Genomic DNA, 19,072 nt, shown 5'->3' on the forward strand with positions numbered 1-19,072 from the left:
ACTTCATATCTGTTTTAAAGCTTCTATCAAGGTATGCATGCATAAGCAGGATCTGAATTAGCTCTCATCTGACATCTAGTGGTGAGCTGTGGAAAAGACTTCAGAAGCTGATCTCGTTTGCATGCATACCCACCCTGCCTAGGTGCTCAGCATGATGGTATTGCTTGCCCAAATGATTACTTGTGGCTAATGTTGGATCCCCAGTCTCCTTGTTATTGGGGCAGGAGTAATAAAGGGTTTTTATCCTTGCTGTATGAACCAAGGGCAGAAGAACTGTACCTGGCATACCCCAATGGAGAGACTCACCCTCAACTGAACGGCACTGCTAGGCAAGGGACATGGGTTCCAAAGCCCAATGATGTGAAAGAGAGTTGGGACAGGTACTTGTGTCTGGTGGTGTGGGCCCTCTTTAAGGATCCTAGACCCCATTTGACTCTTCCTCTCTGTATGGTATAATAAAAGAGCTAATTTAGATTCAATTGAGAGTCTTGTTACATGCTGCAGAGCTAAAACCACTGATACCTAGGTCTACATATTAGACCTACTTTGGTACAGTGTGCACCAGCAGTGAGGCTCCCCCATTAACAGCTGGAATCATTGAGAGGTGGGGACGGGGGTGGGGGGGGGCTGAAGACACCTTGGCAAGTGGCTAGCTGGACAGCTGCTAGAGAGATGCAGCAAGCAACCAGCAGGAGGACTGGTGGAGAGGTGCAGCAAGAACATTCACAGGCCTAGGTACCTGCAGTAGCCATTGTATGCAGAGCAGGAAAGGCTGTGGGACAAGATATACAGGGGGTAGTAAACACTGAGTAATTAATGGGAAGCTTTCCTTGCTGGTTTAATCATGCATCCAAGTGTACTGTTCACAAGCAATAGATATGTGTTTTATTGTTCTCATGACATGTGAGGTTTCTAGTTAACAAAGGATGGAAGTGGTTTGGATTTGGTAATCTTTTGGACAGGAACATCATGTCAGCAAGTTTATATTCCTTCCTAAAAGCTTGAACCTCCAGTACAAGGTGAACATTCAACAGCAAACCTCCTAGGTTGTCACCTGCACAGTGATTAAAACTAATAATGTAACTTGTACAGAAAATATAGAAGTGCATCTTGGACTGATGAAATTATGTGAATGACAGTAAGTTGCTACTGAAAAGCCACTGGTTAGGTCCTTTACATGGAATGGCTATGCTAATCTCAATGTATCTGCTCTCATCTGATTTTTAAAAAGTTTTTCAGTACTTGAATGACCTTCAAAGTAAAAACAGTATGTAAAAGAGAAGCATGTTTTGTGTACTTATGTCTCACATAAATTTACTTCTGACAGAAGAACCACCATATTCCCCTACAGATAGCTATTTTTCTATGCAAATATTTTCCTCACAAATAAAAAGATCACTTCAGTTGGATTCCAATTTTATGTTCTCAACATCCACATGCAATTTTTATTTATTCCTGTAATGTAGCTAATTAATTGCTAAAGGCTTATTTTCTATTATTTACACCTTTCCCAAGTAATCACTTTCTGAGATGCAATTCCTTATGCTAGTTCTCAGCCCAGAGGCAATACGTGCGCACGTGTGCGTGTGTACAAAGCATGAAGGGTGTCCATTCAGGTATTCTGAACTAGACTTTTCACTAAACGTAGGTGCACTTTCTGATGGAACAACATTCCCTTTTCTATTCCACTATTTATTTTTTACAAGCAAACCACTAGGCTGAAATCTCTAGAATTCCTTTCAATATCTAGAAAATTAAAATTCAGTTTCTCAGGGCAATTTTTAAGTCTCTCCACATATACATATGTATTTTAATAAGCTCTTTCATTCAAACAATCAAAAAAAAATCTAAGTTACACCTTCATCTCTCACCCAGAAGATCTTATCTTTTATATAAGCCCTTTGGGGGAAGACCTATCTTCATATTATCTTGTACAATGCAAAGCATGCCGTTGGAGCGTAACAAAAAATAAACTACAGCAACAACAATGGACAATGTTACACTATTAGATAGATAGATACAATGAAAAGGAACTATGTTTTTAATCTGTACTGCTGCTCCATTCTGTATTGGTTCTATGTTTCAATTGTACCTTTTTCTGTAACTAACTAGAGATTCCTACCTATTACAAATACTTACATGGTAAATACATGAATTATTGAACTAAAATGTAATTATTCCAGAGCATTTCAAATCATATTGTGGCAAAAGTACACATGCTTTGGTGTGTTAGAGAGGGAAACAAAAGTTTTGCCCTTTCCCTTAGAAATATAACATCTATAGATTCTTAGTAGGAAACAAACAGCACAGCTCTATTGGACCTAGTAAATGACATTCTCTGCCCCCAAAATTGTACCATCTGACTTCAATATATGTCAGCTAGTGTGAAATGGTGGAGCTCTACTGACTCCAATGGATGGGACTTACGCAGTACAAACTGAGGCATCCATTGTGAAGGCATACTAAAGAAGAATTTGGTTGGTGTAGTTCCACCTGAGCTGAATACTACTAACTTGAGAGCTTACTGGGGTCTCCATTTAACAGAGGCCTGTTACACCATAAAGTAAAGGAGATATTTACCATCAACATATCTAGTGTGGTTCTAAGAGGGGAATGAATACCTTTTTGGTTGAAATCAATCTTGCATGCCAGTACGTGATTTAAGAAAAGTTGTGGCTTCTAGCTTAGACCAATGTTAGATGTGTGGAGTCTATTTCCCAGCAACTCCGTGGTATGTCAGAAGTACAGCTACTCAAAGTGCAATCAGAATATTCCCAAAACATAGATTTTGCTTTCAGATTAATAGAATTATTAAACTAAATCCCCTCTACAATTTACAAGCAAAAGTGTATGATCTGTAATCTCTCTGGGAAAACATCTCTCAAAGTTGTCTCACATTTATGCTGGAAAAAGATAACGGAGAATAGCTTGAAAACAACAGTAATCTGTTGATCTGAAGTAAACTGAATGTCAATTTAGTTCATCCTATATCTTGTTCTTAAAAATATTATAAAGGGCTAGTTTTAATGGTATTGTAACTCTACTAGAATAATTTGTCTCAAATTTCTCAGGGAAGAGAAAATATTTTATCCCAAGCAGTGACACTGTTTTCTTTTTGTATTTTTATCAATGACTCTATTGCCCTTTAAGCAAAAGATGATGTGAGGAGGAACTCATCATTACTCATTCAGCGGTGTGTCTTGACTAATTTTATGGTCCAATATATGATCACTCAATGTAAGTTCACACAAAATGCAATTTGCAGAGTATATAGATCTGCATAACTATTAATAGAACAAGCAAACTTCCATCTTTGTGACATAAAACATATGCCCTTTGGGTATCAGCTGATAGTCACACAGTCTTAGAGCCTATTTTAATGAAATTGTGGGTAAGTATGCATTCTGAACTAGCAGTCCTGAAAACCAACTTCTTTATATATTTTATACTAGACCTAATTATGATCTAAATAGAATGAGTGCAGTGGAACAAAGACCTCATGTGTTAAATTTTCTTTATCAGAGCTGAGATCTTTGACACACCTTCCCTTAAACACGTCATAAATATAATCAAAAAACAAAGGTAACTGCTTATAATACAATTGTGATTTCCATTGAAGTCTATATTATAATCGTTGAGCTCATAACACAAATATAAGCCAGATAATCATGAATAACATTAAACAGATAAATCCAAATATTGGCTCTATATAAATCCGACAGTGGAGAGAACAATTAAGGATTTCCCTAGGATTTCACCCATTTATCAATTTTACGGAGAAGTAGAATCTGTGTTCTACCCAAAGCTAAAATGAAGTGACATGATCATGCATTGTGATTTACCTTTCTCAATGTACACACATGATCCACTTTAACCAGGAGCTATGAGGTCAAAACTTGGCCATGAATACAAAATCATATGGAGACTAACATGTGATTACTGAATTATACTTGATAGGAAATTAATTTTAATCAATGAGGATGTCACTCCAAGAGAAAAGGGAAACGTTCATTCAGTTTGTCCAGGATCATTAGAATATCGCTTTGAAGAACATTTTGCTGTCCTATTACGCAGTACTCTCACACAAATGTTATTTCCAGTATTAAGATGCTGGGAAACTGAACTGGCACAGAATTTGGATAGAGATGCTTCTTCAACACGTTATAATCTCAGTAATTTAAAATGAACAAAAGTGCATCCAAAACTAAAACTCAAACGATATGAGGTTGACACTGCTTTCACTCTACCAGTAACACCTAATTCAATTGCCAACCTACTCACATTTCCCACAAGCACCTCTAAACACCTCTTCCACACTGCCCCTCATCCATAGGAAGAGCTTCCCAACGAAATCATCTTCAGTCCTCCCTGAAATGGTGCCCACAAACCTCTATTGTCTGGCAGTCACTTCTGACTAGTACAGTGGCTCTCAAACTTTTTTGCCGGTGACCCCTTTCACATAGCAAGCCTCTGAGTGCGACACTCCCCCCCCCCTTATAAATTAAAAACACTTTTTATATATTTAACACCATTATAAATGCTGGAGGCAAAGCGGGATTTGGGGTGGAGGCTGACAGCTTGCGACCCCCTATGTAATAACCTTGTGACCCCCTGAGGGGTCCCGGCCCCCAGTTTGAGAACTCCTGGACTAGTAGGACCTCTCAAACAATTTATTCAAAATGCATCTTTACTTCTTACAGTTACCTTTTGTCCCCCATCCCAGTTTGTCTGTATATTTATCTGTTGCATCTTGTCATCATCCTGGTTTGACAGGTCTTTGGGTCAGGGACTGTCTTTGTTCCTCGTCTGTATAGTGCCTTGCAAAATGAGGGCCTGAATCTAGGCACTACCACAGTATACAAATAATGAAAAAGCCAACCACACACACCACAAGCTAATAGGATGGTAAGGCACTGAAATATATTTTAACTCAGCATATCAGCCTCTTTCTGGGTTCTGAAATCTTTAGTATGCAAGCACTAAAACCACCTCTCAAAACAACCAGAAATATCTACTGTCAATCTCCAGTGATTAAATCACAGAACAATGACAGTACAAGACACTCCCATTCGTAGAGAATAATAATAATCATATGCCATGTACAAGAGAGATAAAACACGTAAGATGGTGAGATCCCTGTAAAGATAAAACAGAGGCCCAAACTGCGAGATGCTCTCAGTATCTCCCTCTATTGTTATCAAGACTCAGCAACTCTTCACATTTGGCCCAGTGTTAGGAAAAAGTTTAGTTAGATCTCTCAGCTTAGACATGTCTGTTTATTTTTAGTTTTAAGAAAGCCACTGCATTAAAATTCCTGCTATGAGCTGTGACACAGCTGGACTTACATTTACACTAAGCCTGTTGAGAACGGAAGGTTTGAATTAGTCAAGTAATCTAAAAATACAGCTCAGAGTAGCAGAATGTAATACTCCCACTGCTCAAAGACTCTAAAAAGAAGTAACAGAAAGACAGACCTTTGCTGCAGAAAACATGTTCACTATAAACATACTTGGCAACCATTGAGATTTCTGTCAGGCTTCTCGACAAACTCCTCTTCCTATAAATGGTTATTACGAACTAATGCCTACATATCATCACTCCTAAAAATCATGCCAGGAATTACAAGAGAGAGCATTTTGTTAACAAATTCTAAAACAAAAAAAACCCTTGATTTGGATTTAATAGCTCACCAGAAATTGGACTTATACTCTCTCACGTTTCTGCAAATATACTATCTCTGACTGTATTTTGGCTAACAGCTTTTAAAATCATATTAATGTGTACTTTGGCCACTCCAGGCAGTTCAGTACAAGTGTGCAAATAGACAAAAAAAAGCGTAAAAAAGCTTCAGTCTACTCTATAAAAAAGTTTCAGGATATAGTATTAAGATTGGACTAAAAAAAGCATTTATTTGCCCTTTCAAATGATAAATGAATTGGGGCAGCAGAAATCAGAATTTTGTAGCCTCTTAATTCTCTCACATAGTGGAATCTACAGCCCCTTTAGAAATCTGCTCTTTCCGGAATGTTCTCCTTTACACCGTGAGTTAAATTCCTCCTCCACTGAATTTGGAATGAATATCCATTAATCCCACCAATCTAATTCTTCATATTTCAAGAATTAATGTTCTAATCCTGCAAAGTCATATGCACATGAGTAATTTTAAACACAGGTAGTCTCACTGAAGCCATTGAAAACTATTTGTGCAAGCAAAGTTACAAGTATACAGCTTGGACCCTGAATCACACAGTGATTCAACAATATCATGGGTTTCAACGTATAATGAGGCCCTTGTTTCTGGGACCAGGCATGGCAGCACTTATCCTTCCAATAATCAACTGTATTTTTTCTAAGTTATAGAACAATGACTGATAAAGACTATATGGTAACATTTCCATTCTTGAAGAAATAAATAAAATGTGTACATTTTTGTCCCTTCTACTCTCATTTCGGGGACCTATTTAATATTTCATGATCAACGACAGGTTATTAAAGTATTAACAATGCTTCAAAACCCATACAGCTTCTTCTGTCACGTTTCACTTGATTGACCGCAATAAGTCTACTTACCAGAATTTTTGTAGTATAAGCACTGTTGATGGCAATTGCATTAACCAACAAATCGAGCGTTTTGCTTGGTATAGAATCTGGGTCAGGGATCTCTTTGTAGTGGACATCACCAATGTAGGCTTGTACTACTGTCATCCTGTTGGTTGTAAGTGTCCCTGTTTTGTCAGAGCAGATGGCCGTAGCATTGCCCATAGTCTCACAAGCATCTAAGTGGCGGACCAGATTGTTATCCTTCATCATTTTCTGATGGAAAGCAAAGTAACAAGTCCTCAAAAATTTGCTATGACAGATTTTTAAAATCTCTCATCATAGTAACAATGCATAAAGTTAGATGCAACTATTAGAGTGTAGTCATGCTTGCTTACCACACGTCCCAGTGTAGAGAGCATATAGTAGTCACCCCTTAAAATGCTTGCCAATTTTGCTTTTAATGACTAGATTTGCAGTGTAACCATTCTAAGGAATTACTTGAATACTAATATAACATTATTTAGCTTTACAAAACATTAGCTAAGATAATAGGCCATTTTCAAACAGCGATTGCTGTGAGAAATACTAAGTACTCATGTAATTTTATATGTTTCTCCTAAACTTCTAGACAGATTTTTGTTTTCCTTCAGCCAAGCGCCCTAATGGTAGAGATTTAACAATTAGTAATTAACTGTTTAAAAATAAACTTCCTGCCAGATCAAAATTTGCAAATACAAAAGAGTGTAAATAGAAGCTAAATGACAACAGCAAGTGTCAGATGAACCCAAAGCTATCTACCTGTAAATCAATGAATATTGCTTTATTTTAAATGTGAACTGAACTGCAGCACTATGAAAATAATCTGTTTTGGTAAACTCTCTTTATTCAGCTGATTTAGACTCTTTTATAGTATTTCAAATCCCAGTATTATTAGATTTGTAAGGTAAAACTATATGCTTTTGCATCATAAAATGCAATATTATCACCAGGGCAATGAACTTTACAAAAATTTGCTACTGTGAATATTCCAAACTATGGTTGTCATCTTTACCCTTGGGCCAGTTGGTCATACTCTTACTCAGAGTGGTCCCATAAACCAAAGTGAAGTCTCACTGAAATCAGTAAATCAATTCTTGGAGCAAGGTGTTCCCAAATGCAAACAATAGTGTATCACAATCTGGCCCTATGTCTGAGTATGTATTTATGCAACTGATTTAGAAGGTGACTGCAATGTTTAATGGTTAGTACACAGGGCTGTTTGGACACCTGGGTTCTATTTCCAACTTTGTTACTGCCTGCCTGTGTGGCTATGTGCAAATCACTTCATGTTCTCCGTGCCTCAGTTTCTCCCTGTGTAAAATGGAGATAACAGAATTGTCTACCTTTGTAAAGTGTTTTGAGATTCTCAGATGAAAGTTTTATAGAAACACAATGTGTTGTTAGTAGATTAGATTTCTAAAGTAATCTGAGAATATAGACTTTGGTAGGGGAATAATCTACAACTCCAAAAACCATAATCCCAGTTTTAATTCCCTTAAATTTCCTAAAGGAATCATTTACATTAGCTATGGGCAACTACAACAGCATTTAATAATACACCCGCAAACACATGTGGAAACCTCATGTCTCAATGTAGAGAGTTTCTGAAGAAAACAAATCCTTCCCAAAACCTATATTGATGCAGCAGGGAATAGGAAGATAAGCAGATATTATATACAAAAAGACTGTGCTTCTCCCATTAATACATTTTCACAGTGAATTTCTGAGATACTGTCTTCAATAAGTAAATGTCTTTAGTGTTCGTTTAGTATATTTTTCTGCAATGCACATTTACAGAAATGTCAATAAATTTATTTTATTGGAATTTTTTACTTTAAAGTACCTTCAGTATGTTTAAAGCAGCTTTTATCAGAGTGTACATTTTGATTATACTGATGTGTGATTCAGTTTTCTACCAGCCACATAAAAATTAACAGCGAGTCAACTACCACACTAAAACATGCTGAGAGTTGGTCAAAAGAGTTCTTTTTTTCCACCACTGCTTAAAGCGCTGCTTACCTTAACAGAATAAGCCAGAGAAATAGTGACAGCAAGTGGAAGTCCTTCAGGAACAGCAACCACAAGCACAGTAACACCAATGATGAAGAACTTGACAAAGTATTGAACATAAACAGGAGTGCACTCGGGCAACCACTGCTTCTTGTTGACAACAAAAGTGTCAACAGCGAAGTACAGTACCAAAATTATTACAGTAATGGCAGACATCACCAAACCTGAAAACACAAAAAGTCATTTTTAACTACAGCGAGAAATAGTAACAAATCAAAGCATTTGCAGTTTGAACCCCACACTTTTATCTAATGTGATTTGAACCTACGCTCTTAGGCCACGGGGGGTGGGAGAATATTATCAACATTAAGTTATTATGAACCATATAAATGTAAGATCAGGAGACTGCAGTCCATAGATTAAGTTTTAAAAGAAGCTTTGGGGTTATTTGCTGCATTCTTCTGAACTGTATACTACTCCTGTGTGTTATCACATTTATTTTTAAAACATCTCTAGCATCAGTGTCTTATTGATCACGCTTGGAAAACTGTACCATCTGCTTAATTTAATAAAAGATTTTCTGTTGTCTAAACTAAGTTTTCCTTTTTCAATTGCAGGACATTATCCTATCTAATACCACCCAAATCTATCCTGTTACAACAGAATTAACCTCCAGCTGTTCTGTGCAATTATTTCTCAGGTATTTATACACCACCTTCATATGCTTTTCTTTTCTTTTTTTTTTTTTTATAAAAGCACATCTTAATAGATCTTGGGGACAGGGACTGTTGTCTTTATTTTTCTACAAATTGTGTCAGAAATCAGTTTGTTGAAACAGTGGCTGGGCAAGATTGCAAAGGTAAAAGGGCATTTGGCGATAAGGACAAGTATTTACATAGTTTATAAAAAATAATAAAATAACCAGCAATGTTCTCAAAGTGTTCTTTTGTTCCCAAATATGATGCACAGCACTCTGCAGAAACATGTCATTTCATAAGCAGTAGGAATTCTTACCACCAAAAAGCTGCATTCACCCTATCATTCAGATTTATTGGCCATACATTAGTTACTATTTTAAATATGCAAGAACTAGGAAGCAGTCTGGTCATTTGGAATTGTTACAATACTCAAAAGGTAAATGTATTCACAGTTAGTTCATAATCTGTTACTGTTCTTAAACCAGGGCAACTATAATTGGTGCCATATGAACATGTTAACCTTAGATTTAGGAAGGATGGTAAATTGCATTTTTTGTTCACTAATCAGGACTACATGACATGCCAAAGAAACCAAGCAGCATATATTATTCTAGCTTGTATCAGGTTGATGCGTTTAATAATATGCAAATATTTTAATACTTCAGTTATTTTAATACATGTCAATAAATTTTTCAATAACTTAATAAACAGGTTTAAAATCAAATAAAATATTTTAAAGGAATAGAATATTCCTCTAACTAAGGCACAATACCAAGAATACTTTATGCTCCTTTCTTCTTGCCCCGGCACTGAAAAAAAGTGGGCCATGCCACAGACTTCTAGTCAGCAATTTTATCTGGAGCAAGTGCTTCTTATGTTTTTGAAAATTCAGAATTAGGCCCAGGATATCTGGCTACAGTTGTGATGAGAGAAACTTTTTTTTGTTTTTCGTCCCTCCACTGGAGTGGGTGCAATTTCATCAATAGATCTCATTTCCATCAGTGGAAAGAGGCAACCGGAAAATGTTTCTATTTGAATTTTTATCGTGACATTTGGACCTCTTAACTGACACATATGAAGAATGCAGTGTAGCTATAGTCATGTCAGTCCGAGGATATTAGAGAGACAAGGTGGGTGAGGTAATATTTTTATTATTTATTTAATATTAATTTTATTTATTTAGTATTTATTTATTTATTTCTGTTGGTGACAGAGAGAAGCTTTCAAGTGACACAGAGCTCTTCTTCAGGTCTGGGAAAGGTACTCGGAGCATCACAGCTAATACAAGGTGGAACAGATTGCTTGGCATAAATAGTTAGCACATATTCTAAGAGACCATTCAGGGTAGAGTGGCCTGAAGAAGAACTCTATGGCTTGAAAGCTCAGACTGTTCTACACTACAGACCTATGTTGGCATAACAACGTCGCTCAAGGGTGTGAAAAATCCACACCCTGGAGCGATGTTGTTATACTGACACAACAGCCAGCATAGACAGCTTCTCCCATTGACATGGCTACTGCCTTTCAGGGAGGCGGATTAACTACACCGATGGGAGGGCTCTCTCCTATCAGGTTAGAGCATCTTCATTAAAGTGCTGCAGCTGTGCTGATGCAGCATTGTAAGTGTAGACTTGCTCCTTGTCTCTCTCACCAACAGAAGCTGGTCCAGTAAAAGATATTACCTCACTCACCTTGTTTTTCTATGTATGAAGAAAACCATTTGAGACAATTAATAGTTAATATTACTAATATTAATATTAGCCAGAAGGAATACTGTATCTGAGTTTTACTGTAAACCCAATAACCCTGGGCCTTCTAGAAAATCTTGTCCCTCAGCCTGTTTGCTTCCCTTTTGTTAGCTTGGTGAAGTGGTTGTTTTCCTTTATAACCATAACATTAATTTAAAAATGGGCCATATTTCCAAATGTACCATTACCATCATTTGAAATCTAAATGCCAAGACAGCCTCAATGATCCTCTGGAGTCTCTGTGTTTGAAAGATTTATTCAGCTATTGCCAAATAACTGCAGCCTTCAAAGTTCCATTGTAAAGCATTCCCAAATTTGAATCAGAGAATCTAAAGAGCATCTGCCTCCTATGTATAAGAAATCAAGTCAAAATTGCTCCTACTATGCAAAACTGACAAGAATGAGACTCCTGATCATATGAGGGCAGGCTCAACCACTCTAGGAAATGAAATATGATGTGATTGAACTGCTTTATATCACGTGACCTATTCCAATAAATCAGGGGCTCCCAAACTTGGTTCACAGCTTGTTCAGAGTAAGTCTTTGGCAGGCCATGAGATGCTTTGTTTACCTGAGCATCCGCAAGTACAGCCACTTGCAGCTCCCAGTGGCTGTGGTTCACCGTTCCTGGCCAATGGGAGCTGCGGGAAGTGCCAACCGGCCTGCGCCACTTCCCACAGCTCCCATTGGCCAGGAATGCCTAACCGCAGCCACTGGGAGCTGCAAGCGGCCATACCTGAAGACGCTCAGGTAAACAAAGCATCTCATGGCCCACCAGGGGCTTACCCTGAACAAGCCACAAACCAAGTTTGGGAACTATTGCAATAAATGAACCTTTACTAGAAATACACATCAGAGAGTAGCAATATAAAGTTTACTATATCAAGATAGAGCAAGGAAGCTGGTGTAACACCGACAGACCCCGGTCGTCGCCAGGTGGGATAGAACCTGGGACCTCTGGAGCTTAGTGCACGATCCTCTACTGGATGAGCTAAAAGGCTAAGGCTATAGAACAAACTCATTAATCTCTTTCTCTCCCTCTCTCTAAGTGGTCTCGGTGCCACAAGATGGGACAGAACAACACACTCAGAAGGTGTGGGCGTTACACTGGCATTTGTGGAAAAAAATTGAGTGAACCACTGATAGACCATCAATGCAGCTGAAACCCACACTAAGGCTGTTTAAGTACACTATCATCAGCAGATTTATTTTTCATCATACACACTTTTTTTTTGAAGGAATGGAATAAAACGGTCAGATTTGGTAAAAAGCTACTGTGGGGAATGGAGGAGAAGTGGGAAAAAAATTACACCAGAATCAATAGAGGGAGAAGAGGATCTGGTTCCAAGCCTGAGACAATATTATAGATTTTGAATGCACATTCTCAGGAGTCCTGAGGGGACAGCAAATTAAATATCTTGTAATTACTGCACTTGGGAATACTGGTAGGAGAAACTGTAGTTCACTTTGATTCAAATATTCACAAACCAAGTTGCTTAGAGCTTCTAGTTTCTCAGTTTCCAAAGCACAAAAATGATCTTTGGTATACAATTCTAGAGTACTGTGATAATTATGTTTTTCATATTTTTAATAAAAGTCTCTCTTTTCATAATAATTTGCTTTGAAATCCTATGAAGTGGTCCTCACCACAGCATGCTCTTATCTAGTTAGTTACCCATTCATACCTGCTTTGCCTATCTGGACGGCTAGTTTGGTCAGCTTTCCCTGGAGGACAGATTTCTCTTTCTTGTGCATGCTAGACTTCTTCTTTTCTTTTTCATCTCCCTCTCCTCCTTCTGCACTCTTCAGTGGCTGCATCTCCATGGCAGCAGCACCATCCTGCTGCTTGGCTAACAATGCAGAAGAAAACCATTACTCTAGAACTTTTACCCAACATAATTTCTAAGCTTTTATTTAAAGAAAAAAAATCTCTTCAGTTGTTTATTCATACTAAATTCAACTTGTAATAGTCCCACATATGTACTGGTAGTAACATGGATTATTAATTATGAATATACGCTGTCCCCTGATCCTGCATCCGGATGTCCATAAGAGGCTTTGCTCATCTGCACAGAGGTCTGCTCATTTGCAAGATCAAGGTCTGAGACTGTAAATTCTTTGGGACATATAACGTGACTTTATAGTGCCATGTACATTTATAGCGTTCGATACCTTCTTACTATTAATAAGTGTGTGTGTGCGCGAGCGCGACCCTTATAGACATGCCAGTTGTTTTACAAGTAAGAATATTACCTCAGAACTGCAATACTTTTTAGATAATCCCAGAGTCTGAAAACTTTCAACATCACCCTGCTGACTATGCCTTCTAGCATAATTAAAGAGTATCTGTGTAGTCATGCACCCTCAAAATCCTTATGAATAAAATTTAAAGGAATAAAATCACTTCCTTCCTTCAGGAGAGATGGACTTCTATGGTACTGGGATTGGATAGGAAGTATAGAGAGTACTGCAGGGAGTAAAGAAACCTTACCTAATATCTAAGGCAACAATAGTGTGTAAGGCAAACCTGTCTTTTTTTTAAGGGCAACCATCTTCCTGAGTGTGGTCAGTGTGGTAGATAGAATAGATTTTATGAAAAGGAATGAAATGAGACAAAGTCGTTCTGCTACGATTTCACATACATCATCATTTGTATGAAACCATATTAATTTGACTAGGAGATTGAAAGGCTCTCCCTGGCTTTAAGTCATTATTCATGAACTGTCCTTCTATTTAGTAGTCATCTAGCATAACAGACAGAGTTAATCTCACTGGTTTCCATTCCATCTCATACTCTGCAGGAGTGTATTTAAATAATTATCAGAGAGAAAAAATACATCTTACAGTACTTATTTTGTTTATTTGGCAGATTCTGAAGTAAACATAGTTAATGATCTCTTTGGTATAATGAAAAAGCAATTAAAACTTTTCCAAAGAGGAAGAAAATTATTTACATTAATTTCTTCCTAAGAATATACAGTATATTAGAAACAGTTAACACTCTAATTTTCTTATTATTTAACAATACCCATGTATTTCTGTTTTTATATTATGATCCAGATCAATTTGCATTAAGATTCACTTTTGCTATTGCTACGTGTAGTGTTATTTACCTTCTCCCTGAAAAGAAAAATGTGTATACAATGTCATTAGCCAGACAAAGCAGACAAGACTTAGGTAAAAATAGGATTTAGAAATTCATTAGCAAAAAATAGTATGTCTGGTTTTGTAACTTGGGCAATGAAAAAAAAATGAATTCAGAACAAGCTTTGTAACACACACATCTTATATATAAATGGTGTATTTGAAACACCAATTTTTTTAATCTGTTTAAATTCCGATACATGAAACGTCTATAAACTACAATTTATTTTTTCTTGTATTTTCAGTATTTCCCTGATCTAGGTTCACAAAGTGTCTACTATTCATTTCCCCCCACACATTTTGCCATCCCCTTGTATGTTCAAAACAAATAAGTTATTTCCCCCATACATCCTCAAATTATTTTATTTGCCAAACGGACTCTAACTACATGCTAACCATAACAATACACAACCTGCTTAGTATGAAAGAAGATTACCTTTATTCTGGCTGTTCTCCATATTCCCATCCTGCATTTTGCCTATATGATGAAGAATTGTAACAGACAACAAAGAACAGACAATAAACAGTCATCACACTGACAGAACACCACAATGGAATTTAAATAAAAAGGGCAGATGAAAATAATGAATGTGTTTCATATACACATTTATGATCAACAGGTATTATCATCATGTTTTTATTTAGATGCATGAAAAACTTAGTTGGACAAACTCAAAGAACTGCAGCCAAGTCCAATGTTCTAACAGCTAAAATAATGCCAGTCTTGCTTCCTTATTGAAGTAAAAACAGTGGTGCATATATTTTGAAAAAATGTACCAACTTGGGAAAAAATATAATAAAACATTCAGTATAAGCTGAAACTCAAGTAGTATTCTCAAACTACAGTTTCATCCAGATATGATTTAGTATATGGTTTTACAAATGAATGCTAACATTAATTCTATGATTTAATTTTGATAGAAGCAAATTATATTAATATTTGTAACACCAGCCTTGATCTTAAAATTGACATATTGGAATTACATATCCTGGAAAGGTGATATTACTCAGATAGGAAATGTTTTACCCTCTGTAACTGTAAATGCAAACTGACTAAATCATAACTGGCCAGTTTCAAGTTGCATACAAGTCTTGGAAATGGGAGGCTGTGTGCATCTTCTACAATGATACAACCATTTCTCATATGGAAAAGATTAACATTTGGGTCTATAAATGTTATACCCACATAATGAAATACATTCTCTCATCTTTTGTTAGCTGCTGGGTGTTCACAATGCTTAATATAAAAATTCCACTAAGGAAGCGGAGTAGTTAATACATTTCCATGGCACTTTTGGCCCATTCTTCATATTAACTAGACAGTGAGTTTGGAAAAAAAAATTGCAATTCATTCTTGCTCCTTAGATGTTATATTACAGCTGAAGTCAACACATGGGTGGACATCAAAGAAGCAGAAATTACGCTTCAACTAGTTTAACAACTAACTCTAGGTACTACTGGAACACATGCTTATTATAGTAACATAATTGGATGGCTAAGAAATAGACTGTAGAGGATTACTATTTTAATCCATCTATTCCTATCTTGTTGGTATTTTCAGTGATTTAGAGGTCAATAAATACTGGCTTCTGTTTAAATAAACCTCAAAGAACAGAAAAGTCAACACAGCTCCTGCATCAGAACTCTGCACTAACAAACTATGTTTTCTGAGAAATATAGAAATATAGAAATACAGAATTATTGAAAGAGAAAGAACACTGCTATGCTTTGATGTTCTTAGGAGTCAGAAGGCCCACTGAAGCATAGCCGAGTACACCTACATTTTGGATTTACAACGTAACCACTCTCTCTCAGGTCAGCAATCCTTGCATCAATATTGTGTCTATATTTATGTTAAAACAAAGCAACTATTCCAAATCATAGACTATTCACATTAGTAGACATCAATATTTTGCAAGAGATCATTCAAGTCTATGTTACCAGTTCTATATCACAAACAGCTTTTTCTTTTTGCCAGTAGCAAGAAATGTTTTTAAAATTCAGTAATTATTATTAATTTTGAAAACACAATTTATAAGATCATCGAAATGTACATATGTTGTTCTATTTAATTTAGCAATTTTTTTAACGATACAACAATCTTGATTCCCACAATCGAAATGATGTGAATTGAATATATTTAAAAGGAATATTTATGTTCAAAAGACCAATGCTTTTGATTAGACATGCATCAATTGACTTTGAAAATTTTCAAAAAGTCAATTTATTTTTATCTGTACAAAGCTGCTCAAACATTTTAGTATAATGTAAAAATTACAGTAGTGCATTCTTGAATGTAGCATCTGGCTGTCTAAGAAAAGTTTACTACTAGACTGGCTTTTAATATGCATGGCAAAAGACACCAAATATCCCTGGAGATACTGATTTCTGACCTGAGGAAAAGCCTTCTTTGGAGTCAAAGTCTTAATTATGGCACATACAGTCTATTTCTTTTTGAAAGGTAAAACATTATTGAAAGCCTTCTAAGAGCATAGTTAACATTTCCTCACGCCAAAAGAGCATTAAGGCTTCCAAAAGCAGTAAAAGTGACTAGCACCAAAATATGTTGCTTTTCTGGGTACATCAAAGAACTTAATTCAACTATATATAGACTATTGTTCTATGCCATGTTGATGTAGCTGTGCTGGTCCCAGGACAATAGAGAGGATAGAAGAAGTCTGCGTAAGCTCAAAAGCTTGTGTCTCTCTCACCAACAGAAGTTGGTCCAATAAAAGATGTTACCTCACCCACCTTGTTTCTCTATTACACACCATACCTATTGCATAGGTAGGAATATAGGAATTGCCACACTGGATCAAACTCACAGTTCATCTAATCTGACACCCTGTTTACAAAAGTGGCCTGTATAAGATGCTTACTATTTATGTAGAATAAATGACTATAATCTTTTTTTGAATTACACTAAGTTCTTTGACTCTAAATTATCATGTGGCAGTGAGTTCCAGAGCTTGAATATGCATTGCATTTAAAGGTTGCTTTTTATCTCTGACATGTGTTGCCTGTGAATTACACTGTTTGACTTTTGCACTCTTGGCATTACAAAAGAGCAAATCAACGTATCTGATTGACCTTCTCTTTAACATTGATTATTTCATATAATATTTTGTATTTATTCATTTATCTTTTATTCACACTCTAAATTAATCCTCTTCAAGTCTCCTCACATGAAAGTTTTTAATGCCACTCATAATTTTCATTGCCTCTCTCTATACTCCTCCTACTTCTATTAAACCCTTTTTAAGATGAGATGAATAGAGCTGATCACCATATTCTAGGTGAGTTCATTGATTCACATTATGGCTTTTCCAGTATTATTCTCTATCACTTTCTTAATACAACCTAACATACTGTTGGATTTTTTGAATATTATTTAACATCAAGTTGATGTTTTCACTGAGATGGTCAATTATTGCATATGAGTCTTTTTCTTGATTAACTACAGTTAATTTAGGACATACCAATGTGTGAGAGAAGGGAGTTTATCAAATGCCAAAATCAATTGATTAATAATGCCAGTATTTCTTGAATAGTGTATTTGATGAATACATTCAATTGGGCTCCAATTTTTCATTCCATTGTGCATTAGTCTGCATGCATCAATACTGGATTTAATCTGTCATGTTGCCCATTCACCTAGTTTTACTAGGCTCTTTTGAAGTACTGACCAAGCCTTACTCCTGACTAACTAGACATGTTGTTTCATATACAAGTTTACCCTCTTTTCAAGATTGCTAGCATATCAACCAAAATATGTCCTAAGAACAGATTCATGGAGTGTCCACTACCAATTTTCCATTTTGAAAACTGCTACTTTCACGAGAAAACTTTGCTCTTCTTCCTTGCTCTGACTGCTTAGTTCCCTTAACTCCTTCTTGTGAGGAATTTTATCAAAAGATAAATTATGCCTACTAGTTCTTCCCTTTCCACTATTCTGTTGACTCCTTCAGAATTCTAATAGACTGGAGACGCACAGTTAGTTATGCTGGGCTTGCCTCTAACCACATCATAATAATCTAGGTATTTAATAACTATCTTCAGTTACTATTTCAACTAATTAAGGTACTCAAGGCTCATTTAACTAACTGATCTAATGAAAAGAGAACTCTGCAGGGGATAATAATATATGAACCAATCTATTACAAATACAATAAAAAAGTCTGATCATGCCTCAAGGTGTAGCTACGTCATTTCCCAGGGTATTAGAATTCATGACTAGATCCCTTGCTGTCCACTACCAGAAGCATCATTGCTCAGTTTTTCAAAGAGAGCACATTCCTTGGCTCTTAGTAACACTGCTAACACTCAAAGGTTCCCAATGAGGCACAACCAGTCTTCCTGGGTCAGAAACAGTGTCAGAAATATTACTGTGAGTGAGAGAGAAATCTGAAGACTGCCCCATAAAATATATATCTCTGCAAAACAATGGCTGATACATGCACATAGTAAGAAAGACTGTCAAGGATATCCTATCACTACAATTTTATCTAGTAACATACACACAAACTCAATGGTTAAATGGTAAATCGATACCAAAAGGCACCCTAAGGCTCTGAATCTCCAAATGTATTCACATTGCAAATCTCTTCTGAAGACTCAGGTAGATAATGTTCCCTTCCAACACGTGCTGATTCTAACCCTTCCCTTCACACGATAGTTCACGTAACCAGCACAAGCAAGAAGAAAGAATTAAAATAAAGTTACTTTACTGTAATTGTTGAGATTGTTTTGCAATATGATTCTGTGCTGTTTGTTTCCTGTTCTTTGTGGTGGTGATCGGTACCAAATTTCTCCTCCTTGTGTGCATCACTCACTGCCCTAACCTCTCCAGTAACTTCACACTTCGGTTCTGTCTTTCTGTGTGTTTTCCCACAT

The 19,072-nt window shown here is 36.5% G+C and overlaps 1 protein-coding gene across 4 annotated transcripts in view; it reads right to left on the bottom strand.

Annotated features, from left to right (window-relative positions):
- Window positions 1-19,072, bottom strand: part of ATP2B2 (ATPase plasma membrane Ca2+ transporting 2) — a 428,479-nt gene that overhangs the window by 122,375 nt on the left and 287,032 nt on the right. For 3 of the 4 annotated variants that reach the window (XM_050957747.1, XM_050957748.1, XM_050957749.1), the window contains exons 1-4: window positions 14,616-14,660; window positions 12,721-12,885; window positions 8,599-8,813; window positions 6,571-6,813 (exon numbers count right to left, since the gene is read on the bottom strand). In XM_050957747.1, coding sequence (XP_050813704.1) covers window positions 6,571-6,813; window positions 8,599-8,813; window positions 12,721-12,885; window positions 14,616-14,652 — 660 coding nt within the window. In that variant the 5' untranslated portion in view covers window positions 14,653-14,660. Of the gene's footprint in view, window positions 1-6,570; window positions 6,814-8,598; window positions 8,814-12,720; window positions 12,886-14,615; window positions 14,661-19,072 lie in introns of those variants that run through there. The other variant, XM_050957750.1, reaches the window with a different exon arrangement.

Source organism: Gopherus flavomarginatus, chromosome 6, assembly GCF_025201925.1.
Source record: "Gopherus flavomarginatus isolate rGopFla2 chromosome 6, rGopFla2.mat.asm, whole genome shotgun sequence".
Taxonomy (NCBI): Eukaryota; Metazoa; Chordata; order Testudines; family Testudinidae; genus Gopherus; species Gopherus flavomarginatus.